Below are 13889 nucleotides of genomic sequence, written 5' to 3' on the forward strand. Positions count from 1 at the left end.
TTGCCTTATGCAATGAGAGAATGCCTTACATTTTTTGAGAAAATATGAGATGTTCTCTGAATGGTAGAGATGCAATTCAACCCCCTGTTTTCAGTATACAGGTGGCAATTCTGGCTGTATGTAGCACAGGCTACTATAGTGAATTTTTGCATTCCCTAGCTGCCCTCCGGATGTGAGCTATGAAGGATTAGATGTAATCAAGCTGGAATAATACAAGTTTAAAAAAGGCCATTCCTGGAATTCAGCTTTAAGAAGTGTTGAGCACACTGTCTATTGTTCATTTATTATTAGGAGCAATGGTTACATTTCACACTAATTTCCCATGAGCTACATTGTTGCTGCATTCTCTATGTGACTGTTCTGTGCAGGACTCAAGGAAGCTACGGCTAAAGGTGGCACAGTGCTAGAGATGGTGGGTATCCAAGTTATATGACCAAGATGCAGAGTTAAGAAGGTGGGAGGGCAAGCTGGATGCTGGTACCCCAAGGCAGGCATCAAAAATTGTATTTCAAAACGGAAAATTAAGTACTAGTGATGGACAATGAAGTCTTCTTTATTATAGAGTACCATGCACCATAATGTTTTCATATGACACCAGTACTTTAACCACTTCAATACTGGCCACTTTCACCCCCTTTCTGCCCAGGCCAGTTTTCACTGCTATCACATTTTGAATGATAACTGCGCGGTCATGCAACAGTGTACCCATAGGGAATTTTTATCTTTTTTTAGACAGATATAGCTTTCTTTTTGGTGATATTTTGAAAAAAATGTGTTTTAGTATCTGTTATAACATTTTGCAAGTAAGTAATTTTTCTTCTTCACTGATGGGCACTGATAAGGTAGCACTGATGGGGCTGCACTGATTATCAGTGTAAATGTGTGCTGTCAGGATTGCTGGTTATCGATTTTCCTTTCCTCACACAGTGACAGCGCTGAGGAAAAGAAATGCTGATAACCAGTAAGTTTGTTTATATGCGATCAGCTGCATCCAATCACTGTGATTGGCCCTTTACCTTGATCTGAGATCAGCTGTGTCCAAAGGATACGGTGAGCACAGAGTGCTCCCAATGCGTGCAGGGGGAGGGGTTCTGGAAGTACATCTATAGACACCCTCCCAGAACTAGATAACCGCGCTGTAGACGTCTTTTGGCTATGGTGTGGTTGGGAGGTGATTAAACTGATCTGTTATTTGCCTGTTTGTCATTGATACATTTCCTTTCTATATTGATTCATGGTTTAAGGCTGAACTCCAGGCAGATCTAACAGAAACATATTATTTGAGTTTAAATACCTGAATTTGATAAAACATCAGCCTCTTGCAATCAACTATACAGCAGAGCTAACACTGGGAGAGAGAGAGGGCACACAAGATCTAATCAGGTAACCTGCTGATGGGAGGAGAGGACAGAGTGACAGAGAGATGAGATCCACCTGCTGCTTCTTTTCTCATTGTCCAATCACAGGGTGTCTTGGGGGCCAACACTTGTAAGCACCTTTATATTGTAAGGTGCTGTGCAAACTGTCGGCGCTATAAAAATCCTGTATAATAATAACAATAATAATAATAATTTTTAAACTGCACCAGAGAAAAGGCTCTCTTGCCCTGCCAGACAGGGCTATGCTGTGCGGCACAGCTGTGGAGATCTGAGATATAGATGGAGAAAAAATACAAATACTTTGGCAGGTAAATCAGCCCTCATATCTGCATTTTATGAGTATTTTTTTCTAGGGGTTCAGATTTAAACTACATGTTGCAGTTTTTATCTAGCTGTGTTCCATTTTTTAATATTGTAGTTAATGAAAAGAAAATGAAAATACGAGTTCTACCTTCATTCTTTATTTAATCAATTTAATCTATCTTTGTGTAATGGCTAGTGAAAAAAACAATCAGAATAAGAGGGATCCAGAATTACAATTAGATAGGGTGAGACTGCAAAGGATATTTTAAAGTATTATAAAATGAAGGATTAGTTAGAGAAGGATTACAATTGCTGAGAAATAGTTTGCATTTTATTTCAGGCTTTCTTCTTTTTTGTGATAGCTGTGATATCTGATTTTCCCATTCCCAGGTCATACTTTATGTTTGTTTCAATCTTACATTTTTTGGTAGGTCATGGGGTGACTTGAGAACTGGTTCTCAGGTCATGACCGTCTGAAGTCCAACTTGACTGAGGAAAAAAAATAAAAGAAGAAAGTGTACATCTCATGCTCCTAATGGTCATGAGTAACCTGATATTACTGTAATATACAGTCAGGGGTGGACTGACCATTTGGAAACTTGGGCACTGCCCGAGGGCCCAGGGTCAGTAGGGGGCCCTATGAGATGCCCCTGGTACTTTTTTCATAGGCTTTTTTGAGTTTGGGCAAGGACACCTGGGCCCCATGATCCCCTATTGCTCGGGGGCCCCATGAGTTGTCAGTCTGCCCCTGTATACAGTGGATATAAAAAGTCTACACACCCCTGTTAAAATGGCAGGTTTCTGTGATGTAAAAAAATTAGACAAAGATAAATAATTTCATAACTTTTTCCACCTTTAATGTGACCTATAAACTGTACAACTCAAATGAAAAACAAACGGAAATCTTTTAGGGGGGGAAGTAATCATAAAAAAACTAAAATAATGTGGTTGCATAAGTGTGCACACCTTCTTATAACTGGGGATGTAGCTATGTTTAGAATTAAGCAATCACATTCAAAATCATGTTAAATAGGAGTCAGTACACATCTGCCATCATTTAAAGTGCCTCTGATTAACCCCAAATAAAGTTCAGCTGTTCTAGTAGGTCTTTCCTGAACTTTTCTTAGTTGCATCCTACAGCAAAAGCCATGGTCCGCAGCGAGCTTCCAAAGCATCAAATGATCTCATTGGTAAAAGGTATCAGTCAGGAGAAGCATACAAAAGAAATTTCAAGGCATTAGATATACCATGGAACACAGTGAAGAAAGTCATCATCAAGTGGAGAAAATATGGCACAACAGTGACATTACCAAGAACTGGACGTCCCTCCAAAATTGATGAAAAGACAAGAAGAAAACTGGTCTAGGAGGCTGCCAAGAGGCCTACAGCAATATAAAGGAGCTGCAGGAATATCTGGAAAGTACTGGCTGTGTGGTACGTGACAACAATTCCCCATATTCTTCATATGTCTGAGATATGGGGTAGAGTGACAAGATGGAAGCCTTTTCTTACAAAGAAAAACATCCAAGCCCTGCCAAATTTTGCAAAACACATCTGAAGTCTCCCAAAAGCAGGTGGGAAAATGTGTTGTGGTCTGATGAAACCAAGGTTGAACTTTTTGGCCAAAATTCCAAAAGATATGTTTGACGCAAGAACAACACTGCACATCACCAAAAGAACACCATACCCACAGTGAAGCATGGTGGTGGCAGCATCATGCTTTAGGGCTGTTTTTCTTCAGCTGGAACTGGGGCCTTAGTCAAGGTAGAGGGAATTATGAACAGTTCCAAATAACAGTCAATATTGGCACAAAACCTTCAGGCTTCTGCTAGAAAACTGAACATGAAGAGTAACTTCATCTTTCAGCATGACAACGACCCAAAGCATACATTCAAATCAACAAAGGAAAGGCTTTCACCAGAAGAAGATGAAAGTTTTGGAATGGCCCAGCCAGAGCCCAGACCTGAATCCAATAAAAAATCTGTGGAATGATTTGAAGAGGGCTGTGCACAAGAGATGTCCTTGCAATCTGACAGATTTGAAATGTTTTTGTAAGGAAGAGTGGGCAAATATTGCCAAGTCAAGATGTGCCATGCTGATAGACTCATACCCAAAAAGACTAAGTGCTGTAATAAAATCAAAAGGTGCTTCAACAAAGTATTAGTTTAAGGGTGTGCACACTTATGCAACCATAATATTTTAGTTTTTTATTTTTACTTCCCTCCACCTAAAAGATTTCAGTTTGTTGTGCAATTGAGTTGTACAGTTTATAGGTCACATTAAAGGTGCATTGAATTGCCCCTGCCTTCAGTACAACATTGGAAACTACTGGATAAAGATGCATTGAATGAAAGTGATGTGTCAGTGAATGAGCTGCTATAAAATGTGGTGTATTTTACTGCTGTGAGAGAATGACTGGAAAAATAGTGGATGAATAGGGTAATAGTGGTGTAACTGTGGGGAATGGAGTGATGTTAGGGTGACAGTGGGTAACAGTAGGTAACTGTTAAAATTGACAAACTTGATCTACTGTGCTGCCAAAATTGCATTTAGTCCCTTTCAGTCCTGGGATGTACACAGCTCTGTCAGACTGTTTAGCCATTCTGCAGAACTGACATTTCTCTAGTGTAGTTAAAGAAGAATTCCAGTTATGGATATTTTACACATAGTTACATTGGCCCAACTTGAATCTGGCAAGAACAGTTCTTTATAAAACCATGTTGATTACTAGTTATGATAATTTTCTCATCAGCAAATGTTTGGATATGGTCCTTTATCATTCCTTCTAATAGTTTACATACTATTGATGTGAGCCTGACTGGTCTGCAGTTCCCAGGTATATCGCTCTTTTCAATATTACATTTGCTTTTTGCTAATCAGCTGGTATCATTACAGTTAGTAAGCTGTACTTAAAAGTTAGGAAAAACGGTCTGGCCATAACATTGCTAAGTTATTTCAGAACTTCTGGGTATAAGACATTCAGTCCTGGTGATTTGTTCCCATTCAGTTTTTCTAGTCTTCTCTGAACATGGACTCTGTCATCCATAAGGGTACCTTCAACATACTGTTATTAACATTACTGTCTTACTTATTACACCCCTTCTTTTCATTCGTATAAAATAAGAAGAATGTATTTAATTTAATTGGGAAGATACTGGAGAGTTTAATAAAAGACCACGTAGATGAGTTCTTGCTGGAAAAAAAATATTTTAAGCAACAGACAGCATGGATTCATGAAAGACGTAAAAACAAATCTATTTTCTTTTTATAAGGAAGTGAGCAAAACCTTGGACAGAGGGGTGGCGGTGGACGTGGTATACTTGGATTTTGCAAAAGCGTTTGACACAGTTCCCCACACACGGCTAATGTGTAAGGTAAAGTCTACAGGCTTGGAAAAATCCGTATGTAAATGGATAGAAACTGGCTAAAAAATCGTATTCAGAGAGTAGTGGTTAATGATTCATACTCTGAATGGTCTAGGGTTGTCAGTGGTGTACCCCAAGGTTCAGTGTTGGGACCCTTACTTTTTAATATATTTATAAATGATATAGGGTCTGGGATTAAAAATCCCATTTCAGTCTTTGCAGACGACACCAAGCTGTGCAGTGGAATAACAACCTTACAGAATGTCTTCAATTTATAAGCTGACCTCAATGCACTGTTTAATTGGACAACTATGTGGCAAATGAGGTTTAATGTTGATAAATGTAAGGTTATGCAATTGGGGGCTAAGAATATGCATGCATCATACATACTAGGGGGAGTACAACTGGGGGAATCAATGGTGGAGAAGGATCCGGGAGTTCTGGTAGATCACAAGCTTAATAATGGCATGCAATGCCAAGCTGCGTTTTCTAAAGCGAGCAAAATTCTATCTTGTATTAAAAGAGATATAGACTTCAGAGAGAGAGAGAGATATCATTTTACCCCTGTAGTTCAATGCAGTTCAATTTTGGGCACCAATTCACAAAAAGAACATTGGGGAACTGGAGAAAGTAAAGAGAAGGGCAACCTCTCGAGAAGAGGAGATTAAAGGGGGATATGATCAACATGTATATATACATCAGTGGTTCATATAGTGAACTCGGTGTAGAGTTATTCATCCTGAGGTCATCACAGAGGACAAGGGGGCATTCTTTATGTCTGGAGGAAAAGAAATTTAATCTCCAAATACGGAAAGGTTTCTTCACAGTAAGAGCTGTGAAAATGCGGAATAGACTCCCTCAAGAGTTGGTTCTGGCTAGCTTAGTAGAAGTAAAAAAAAAGGCCTGGATTCTTTCCTAGGTACACAGAATATAACTGGTTATTAACATATAATTAAAGTTGATCCAGGGAATATTTGATTGCCTCTCGGGGGATCAGGAAGGAATATTTTAACCAGCAGGAGCAAACTGGATCATGCTTTGCTGGGTTTTTTGCCTTCCTCTGGATCAACTGTGGGTATAGGATTATAACTTTTTTTTTTAATGGTTGAACTGGATGGCCTTCTGTCTTTTTTTCAGCCAGACTAACTATGTAACTATGTAACTATGTCTTCTTCCTGTCACTTGTTACCAACTTTCCCTGATCAACCTTTGTAGGGCCAATATAGTTACAAAGTTAGTTACTAAGTTAAGATACTGTAGCTGTTTTCCTGACAGTAAAGGATAGGAGGGTTTAGTTCTGCTTTAATTGAAAATAGTGCAGAATCACAATTAGTAAAACTCTTGAAGAGTCATAAAGAACATGACCTATATATATATATATATATCTCAATAAAATATATTATATACATAGCATTGTAACCAAAACTCGATTACCTATAAATTCTCCATTCAGGCTCCAGAGCCTCACTGCGCAGTCCAAGGATGATGACAAGACTACTTTATCTTCATCTATCACCTCCAACCTAAGAAATAAAAAATGAAACATATTGCGCATGTGCTTTAATAAACCTTTGCATCCACAACAGAGAAGAAGTTCATTTCATACAAGTATAAGGATCAGAATTTTCAGCTGTCCTTAATAACATAAAAGCTAGGTTATAATTATGTTTGTCCAACACAGTTTACCATTACATTATGATAATGCCTTAGTCAGAGTTTTCTTTTGCCCATGAGGGATTCTGCAACCAGTAGCAAGTTTTCTTCCTGATTCCTCCTCCTCTCTCCTCTGTTAGAAAAGTTCAGAGCAACCTCTGATTTTGTAACTCCCTCCAATCAGATCTGCCTGTCTTTCAATTTCCACCAACCCCCTATAGCCCTCCCCCCATAGAGCCTTGCTCTTTTCCTACCAGTTCCCAGAGATCCTGTACTTCCTCCAGCCACTTACTTGAAGGAAGAGAGGCAGCGGGACACTGAGAGGAGCACAACAGCAGCGGCCTGCTCCTAAGCCCCACCACCAGTCTGCAACGATGTTTCAGAATCTCTGGTACTGTGATCAACGGACATGTGGGAAGGAAATTCTCTTACCAGCATTCGGGCTGGCTGGTACTGCTAGGTGCTGCTTAGTGCATCTTAGCCCCTGCAACGTCACCCCCCCCAGCAATGTCAGGAACCTCCCTCACTATCACTCAAACCTTTTACTGGCAATGCACTATCACTCAACCATCAATGTCATCCAGCCCTCCTCTCAGCATTAAATGCCCCTGCAGCCCTCCTTCTCTCAGCATTCAATGCCCCTGCAGCCCTCCTTCTCTCAGCATTCAATGCCCCTGCAGCCCTCCTTCTCCAAGCATTCAATGCCCCTGCAGCCCTCCTTCTCCAAGCATTAAATGCCCCAGCAGCCCTCCTCTCAGCATTAAATGCCCCTGCAGCCCTCCTTCTCTCAGCATTCAATGCCCCTGCAGCCCTCCTTCTCTCAGCATTAAATGCCCCTGCAGCCCTCCTTCTCCAAGCATTCAATGTCCCAGCAGCCCTCCTTCTCTCAGCATTAAATGCCATTGCAGCCCTCCTTCTCTCAGCATTAAATGCCCCTGCAGCCCTCCTTCTCTCAGCATTAAATGCCCCTGCAGCCCTCCTCTCAGCATTAAATGCCCCTGCAGCCCTCTTTCTCCAAGCATTCAATGCCCCTGCAGCCCTCCTTCTCTCAGCATTAAATGCCCCTGCAGCCCTCCTTCTCTCAGCATTATATGCCCCTGCAACCCTCCTTCTCTCAGCATTAAATGCCCCTGCAGCCCTCCTTCTCTCAGCATTAAATGCCCCTGCAGCCCTCCTTCTCTAAGCATTCAATGTCCCTGCAGCCCTCCTTCTCCAAGCATTCAATGCCCCTGCAGCCCTCCTTCTCTCAGCATTAAATGCCCCTGCAGCCCTCCTTCTCCAAGCATTCAATGTCCCAGCAGCCCTCCTTCTCTCAGCATTAAATGCCCCTGCAGCCCTCCTTCTCCAAGCATTAAATGCCCCTGCAGACCTCCTTCTCCAAGCATTAAATGCCCCTGCAGCCCTCCTTCTCTCAGCATTAAATGCCCCAGCAGCCCTCCTCTCAGCATTAAATGCCCCTGCAGCCCTCCTTCTCTCAGCATTAAATGCCCCTGCAGCCCTCCTTCTCTCAGCATTAAATGCCCCAGCAGCCCTCCTCTCAGCATTAAATGCCCCTGCAGCCCTCCTTCTCTCAGCATTAAATGCCCCTGCAGCCCTCCTTCTCTCAGCATTCAATGCCCCTGCAGCCCTCCTTCTCTCAGCATTAAATGCCCCTGCAGCCCTCCTCTCAGCATTAAATGCCCCTGCAGCCCTCCTTCTCCAAGCATTAACGGCCCTGCAGTCCTCCTTCTCTCAGCATTCAATGCCCCAGCAGCCCTCCTTCTCTCAGCATTAAATGCCCCTGCAGCCCTCCTTCTCCAAGCATTCAATGTCCCAGGAGACCTCCTTCTCTCAGCATTAAATGCCCCTGCAGCCCTCCTCTCAGCATTAAATGCCCCTGCAGCCCTCTTTCTCCAAGCATTCAATGCCCCTGCAGCCCTCCTCTCAGCATTAAATGCCCCTGCAGCCCTCCTTCTCTCAGCATTCAATGCCCCTGCAGCTCTCCTTCTCTCAGCATTATATGCCCCTGCAGCCCTCCTTCTCTCAGCATTAAATGCCCCTGCAGCCCTCCTTCTCTCAGCATTATATGCCCCTGCAACCCTCCTTCTCTCAGCATTAAATGCCCCTGCAGCCCTCCTTCTCTCAGCATTAAATGCCCCTGCAGCCCTCCTTCTCTAAGCATTCAATGTCTCTGCAGCCCTCCTTCTCCAAGCATTCAATGCCCCTGCAGCCCTCCTTCTCTCAGCATTAAATGCCCCTGCAGCCCTCCTTCTCTAAGCATTCAATGTCTCTGCAGCCCTCCTTCTCCAAGCATTCAATGCCCCTGCAGCCCTCCTTCTCTCAGCATTAAATGCCCCTGCAGCCCTCCTTCTCTCAGCATTATATGCCCCTGCAGCCCTCCTTCTCTCAGCATTAAATGCCCCTGCAACCCTCCTTCTCTCAGCATTAAATGCCCCTGCAGCCCTCCTTCTCTCAGCATTAAATGCCCCTGCAGCCCTCCTTCTCCAAGCATTCAATGTCCCAGCAGCCCTCCTTCTCTCAGCATTAAATGCCCCTGCAGCCCTCCTTCTCTCAGCATTCAATGCCCCTGCAGCCCTCCTTCTCCAAGCATTAAATGCCCCTGCAGCCCTCCTTCTCTCAGCATTATATGCCCCTGCAGACCTCCTTCTCCAAGCATTAAATGCCCCTGCAGCCCTCCTTCTCTCAGCATTAAATGCCCCTGCAGCCCTCCTTCTCTCAGCATTAAATGCCCCTGCAGCCCTCCTTCTCTCAGCATTAAATGCCCCTGCAGCCCTCTTTCTCTCAGCATTCAATGCCTCTGCAGCCCTCCTTCTCCAAGCATTCAATGCCCCTGCAGCCCTCCTTCTCTCAGCATTAAATGCCCCTGCAGCTCTCCTTCTCTCAGCATTAAATGCCCCTGCAGCCCTCCTTCTCTCAGCATTAAATGCCCCTGCAGCCCTCCTTCTCCAAGCATTCAATGTCCCAGCAGCCCTCCTTCTCTCAGCATTAAATGCCCCTGCAGCCCTCCTCTCAGCATTAAATGCCCCTGCAGCCCTCCTTCTCTCAGCATTAAATGCCCCTGCAGCCCTCCTCTCAGCATTAAATGCCCCTGCAGCCCTCTTTCTCCAAGCATTCAATGCCCCTGCAGCCCTCCTTCTCTCAGCATTATATGCCCCTGCAGCCCTCCTCTCAGCATTAAATGCCCCTGCAGCCCTCCTTCTCTCAGCATTATATGCCCCTGCAACCCTCCTTCTCTCAGCATTAAATGCCCCTGCAGCCCTCCTTCTCTCAACATTAAATGCCCCTGCAGCCCTCCTTCTCTCAGCATTATATGCCCCTGCAACCCTCCTTCTCTCAGCATTAAATGCCCCTGCAGCCCTCCTTCTCTCAGCATTAAATGCCCCTGCAGCCCTCCTTCTCTCAGCATTAAATGCCCCTGCAGCCCTCCTTCTCTAAGCATTCAATGTCCCTGCAGCCCTCCTTCTCCAAGCATTCAATGCCCCTGCAGCCCTCCTTCTCCAAGCATTCAATGTCCCAGCAGCCCTCCTTCTCTCAGCATTAAATGCCCCTGCAGCCCTCCTTCTCTCAGCATTCAATGCCCCTGCAGCCCTCCTTCTCCAAGCATTAAATGCCCCTGCAGACCTCCTTCTCCAAGCATTAAATGCCCCAGCAGCCCTCCTCTCAGCATTAAATGCCCCTGCAGCCCTTCTTCTCTCAGCATTAAATGCCCCTGCAGCCCTCCTCTCAGCATTCAATGCCCCTGCAGCCCTCCTTCTCTCAGCATTAAATGCCCCTGCAGCCCTCCTCTCAGCATTAAATGCCCCTGCAGCTCTCCTTCTCTCAGCATTAAATGCCCCTGCAGCCCTCCTTCTCTCAGCATTAAATGCCCCTGCAGCCCTCCTTCTCTCAGCATTAAATGCCCCTGCAGCCCTCCTTCTCCAAGCATTAATGGCCCTGCAGCCCTCCTTCTCTCAGCATTCAATGCCCCAGCAGCCCTCCTTCTCTCAGCATTAAATGCCCCTGCAGCCCTCCTTCTCCAAGCATTCAATGTCCCAGCAGCCCTCCTTCTCTCAGCATTATATGCCCCTGCAGCCCTCCTCTCAGCATTAAATGCCCCTGCAGCCCTCCTTCTCTCAGCATTCAATGCCCCTGCAACCCTCCTTCTCTCAGCTTTAAATGCCCCTGCAGCCCTCCTTCTCTCAGCATTAAATGCCCCTGCAGCCCTCCTTCTCTCAGCATTATATGCCCCTGCAACCCTCCTTCTCTCAGCATTAAATGCCCCTGCAGCCCTCCTTCTCTCAGCATTAAATGCCCCTGCAGCCCTCCTTCTCTAAGCATTCAATGTCCCTGCAGCCCTCCTTCTCCAAGCATTAAATGCCCCTGCAGCCCTCCTTCTCTCAGCATTAAATGCCCCTGCAGCCCTCCTTCTCTCAGCATTAAATGCCCCTGCAGCCCTCCTTCTCTCAGCATTATATGCCCCTGCAACCCTCCTTCTCTCAGCATTAAATGCCCCTGCAGCCCTCCTCTCAGCATTCAATGCCCCTGCAGCCCTCCTTCTCTCAGCATTAAATGCCCCTGCAGCCCTCCTCTCAGCATTAAATGCCCCTGCAGCTCTCCTTCTCTCAGCATTAAATGCCCCTGCAGCCCTCCTTCTCTCAGCATTAAATGCCCCTGCAGCCCTCCTTCTCTCAGCATTAAATGCCCCTGCAGCCCTCCTTCTCCAAGCATTAATGGCCCTGCAGCCCTCCTTCTCTCAGCATTCAATGCCCCAGCAGCCCTCCTTCTCTCAGCATTAAATGCCCCTGCAGCCCTCCTTCTCCAAGCATTCAATGTCCCAGCAGCCCTCCTTCTCTCAGCATTAAATGCCCCTGCAGCCCTCCTCTCAGCATTAAATGCCCCTGCAGCCCTCTTTCTCCAAGCATTCAATGCCCTGCAGCCCTCCTTCTCTCAGCATTATATGCCCCTGCAGCCCTCCTCTCAGCATTAAATGCCCCTGCAGCCCTCCTTCTCTCAGCATTCAATGCCCCTGCAACCCTCCTTCTCTCAGCTTTAAATGCCCCTGCAGCCCTCCTTCTCTCAGCATTAAATGCCCCTGCAGCCCTCCTTCTCTCAGCATTATATGCCCCTGCAACCCTCCTTCTCTCAGCATTAAATGCCCCTGCAGCCCTCCTTCTCTCAGCATTAAATGCCCCTGCAGCCCTCCTTCTCTAAGCATTCAATGTCCCTGCAGCCCTCCTTCTCCAAGCATTCAATGCCCCTGCAGCCCTCCTCTCAGCATTAAATGCCCCTGCAGCCCTCCTTCTCTCAGCATTAAATGCCCCTGCAGCCCTCCTTCTCTCAGCATTATATGCCCCTGCAACCCTCCTTCTCTCAGCATTAAATGCCCCTGCAGCCCTCCTTCTCTCAGCATTAAATGCCCCTGCAGCCCTCCTTCTCCAAGCATTCAATGTCCCAGCAGCCCTCCTTCTCTCAGCATTAAATGCCCCTGCAGCCCTCCTTCTCTCAGCATTCAATGCCCCTGCAGCCCTCCTTCTCCAAGCATTAAATGCCCCTGCAGACCTCCTTCTCCAAGCATTAAATGCCCCTGCAGCCCTCCTTCTCTCAGCATTAAATGCCCCTGCAGCCCTCCTTCTCCAAGCATTCAATGCCCCTGCAGCCCTCCATCTCTCAGCATTAAATGCCCCTGCAGCCCTCCTTCTCTCAGCATTAAATGCCCCTGCAGCCCTCCTTCTCTCAGCATTAAATGCCCCTGCAGCCCTCCTTCTCCAAGCATTCAATGCCCCTGCAGCCCTCCTTCTCTCAGCATTAAATGCCCCTGCAGCTCTCCTTCTCTCAGCATTAAATGCCCCTGCAGCCCTCCTTCTCTCAGCATTAAATGCCCCTGCAGCCCTCCTTCTCCAAGCATTCAATGTTCCAGCAGCCCTCCTTCTCAGCATTAAATGCCCCTGCAGCCCTCCTCTCAGCATTAAATGCCCCTGCAGCCCTCTTTCTCCAAGCATTCAATGCCCCTGCAGCCCTCCTTCTCTCAGCATTATATGCCCCTGCAGCCCTCCTCTCAGCATTAAATGCCCCTGCAGCCCTCCTTCTCTCAGCATTAAATGCCCCTGCAGCCCTCCTTCTCTCAGCATTATATGCCCCTGCAACCCTCCTTCTCTCAGCATCAAATGCCCCTGCAGCCCTCCTTCTCTCAGCATTAAATGCCCCTGCAGCCCTCCTTCTCTCAGCATTATATGCCCCTGCAACCCTCCTTCTCTCAGCATTAAATGCCCCTGCAGCCCTCCTTCTCTCAGCATTAAATGCCCCTGCAGCCCTCCTTCTCCAAGCATTCAATGTCCCAGCAGCCCTCCTTCTCTCAGCATTAAATGCCCCTGCAGCCCTCCTTCTCTCAGCATTCAATGCCCCTGCAGCCCTCCTTCTCCAAGCATTAAATGCCCCTGCAGACCTCCTTCTCCAAGCATTAAATGCCCCTGCAGCCCTCCTTCTCTCAGCATTAAATGCCCCTGCAGCCCTCCTTCTCTCAGCATTCAATGCCTCTGCAGCCCTCCTTCTCCAAGCATTCAATGCCCCTGCAGCCCTCCTTCTCTCAGCATTAAATGCCCCTGCAGCCCTCCTTCTCTCAGCATTAAATGCCCCTGCAGCCCTCCTTCTCTCAGCATTAAATGCCCCTGCAGCCCTCCTTCTCCAAGCATTCAATGCCCCTGCAGCCCTCCTTCTCTCAGCATTAAATGCCCCTGCAGCTCTCCTTCTCTCAGCATTAAATGCCCCTGCAGCCCTCCTTCTCTCAGCATTAAATGCCCCTGCAGCCCTCCTTCTCCAAGCATTCAATGTTCCAGCAGCCCTCCTTCTCAGCATTAAATGCCCCTGCAGCCCTCCTCTCAGCATTAAATGCCCCTGCAGCCCTCTTTCTCCAAGCATTCAATGCCCCTGCAGCCCTCCTTCTCCCAGCATTATATGCCCCTGCAGCCCTCCTTCTCTCAGCATTAAATGCCCCTGCAGCCCTCCTTCTCTCAGCATTATATGCCCCTGCAACCCTCCTTCTCTCAGCATTAAATGCCCCTGCAGCCCTCCTCTCAGCATTAAATGCCCCTGCAGCCCTCCTTCTCTCAGCATTAAATGCCCCTGCAGCCCTCCTTCTCTAAGCATTCAATGTCCCTGCAGCTCTCCTTCTCCAAGCATTCAATGCCCCTGCAGCCCTCCTTCTCTCAGCATT

The 13889-nt window shown here is 46.7% G+C and overlaps 1 protein-coding gene across 1 annotated transcript in view; it reads right to left on the reverse strand.

Annotated features, from left to right (window-relative positions):
* LOC149451267 (cilia- and flagella-associated protein 337-like) overlaps positions 1-13889 on the reverse strand; it is a 172608-nt gene that overhangs the window by 18643 nt on the left and 140076 nt on the right. Inside the window, exon 27 of the mRNA XM_089690806.1 lies at positions 6482-6570. Coding sequence (XP_089546932.1) covers positions 6482-6570 — 89 coding nt within the window. The remainder of the gene's footprint in view (positions 1-6481; positions 6571-13889) is intronic.

The sequence above is a fragment of the Staurois parvus genome, unplaced genomic scaffold (genome assembly GCF_062004578.1).
Source record: "Staurois parvus isolate SC_StPar_1 unplaced genomic scaffold, SC_StPar_1.0 ptg000544l, whole genome shotgun sequence".
NCBI lineage: Eukaryota > Metazoa > Chordata > Amphibia > Anura > Ranidae > Staurois > Staurois parvus.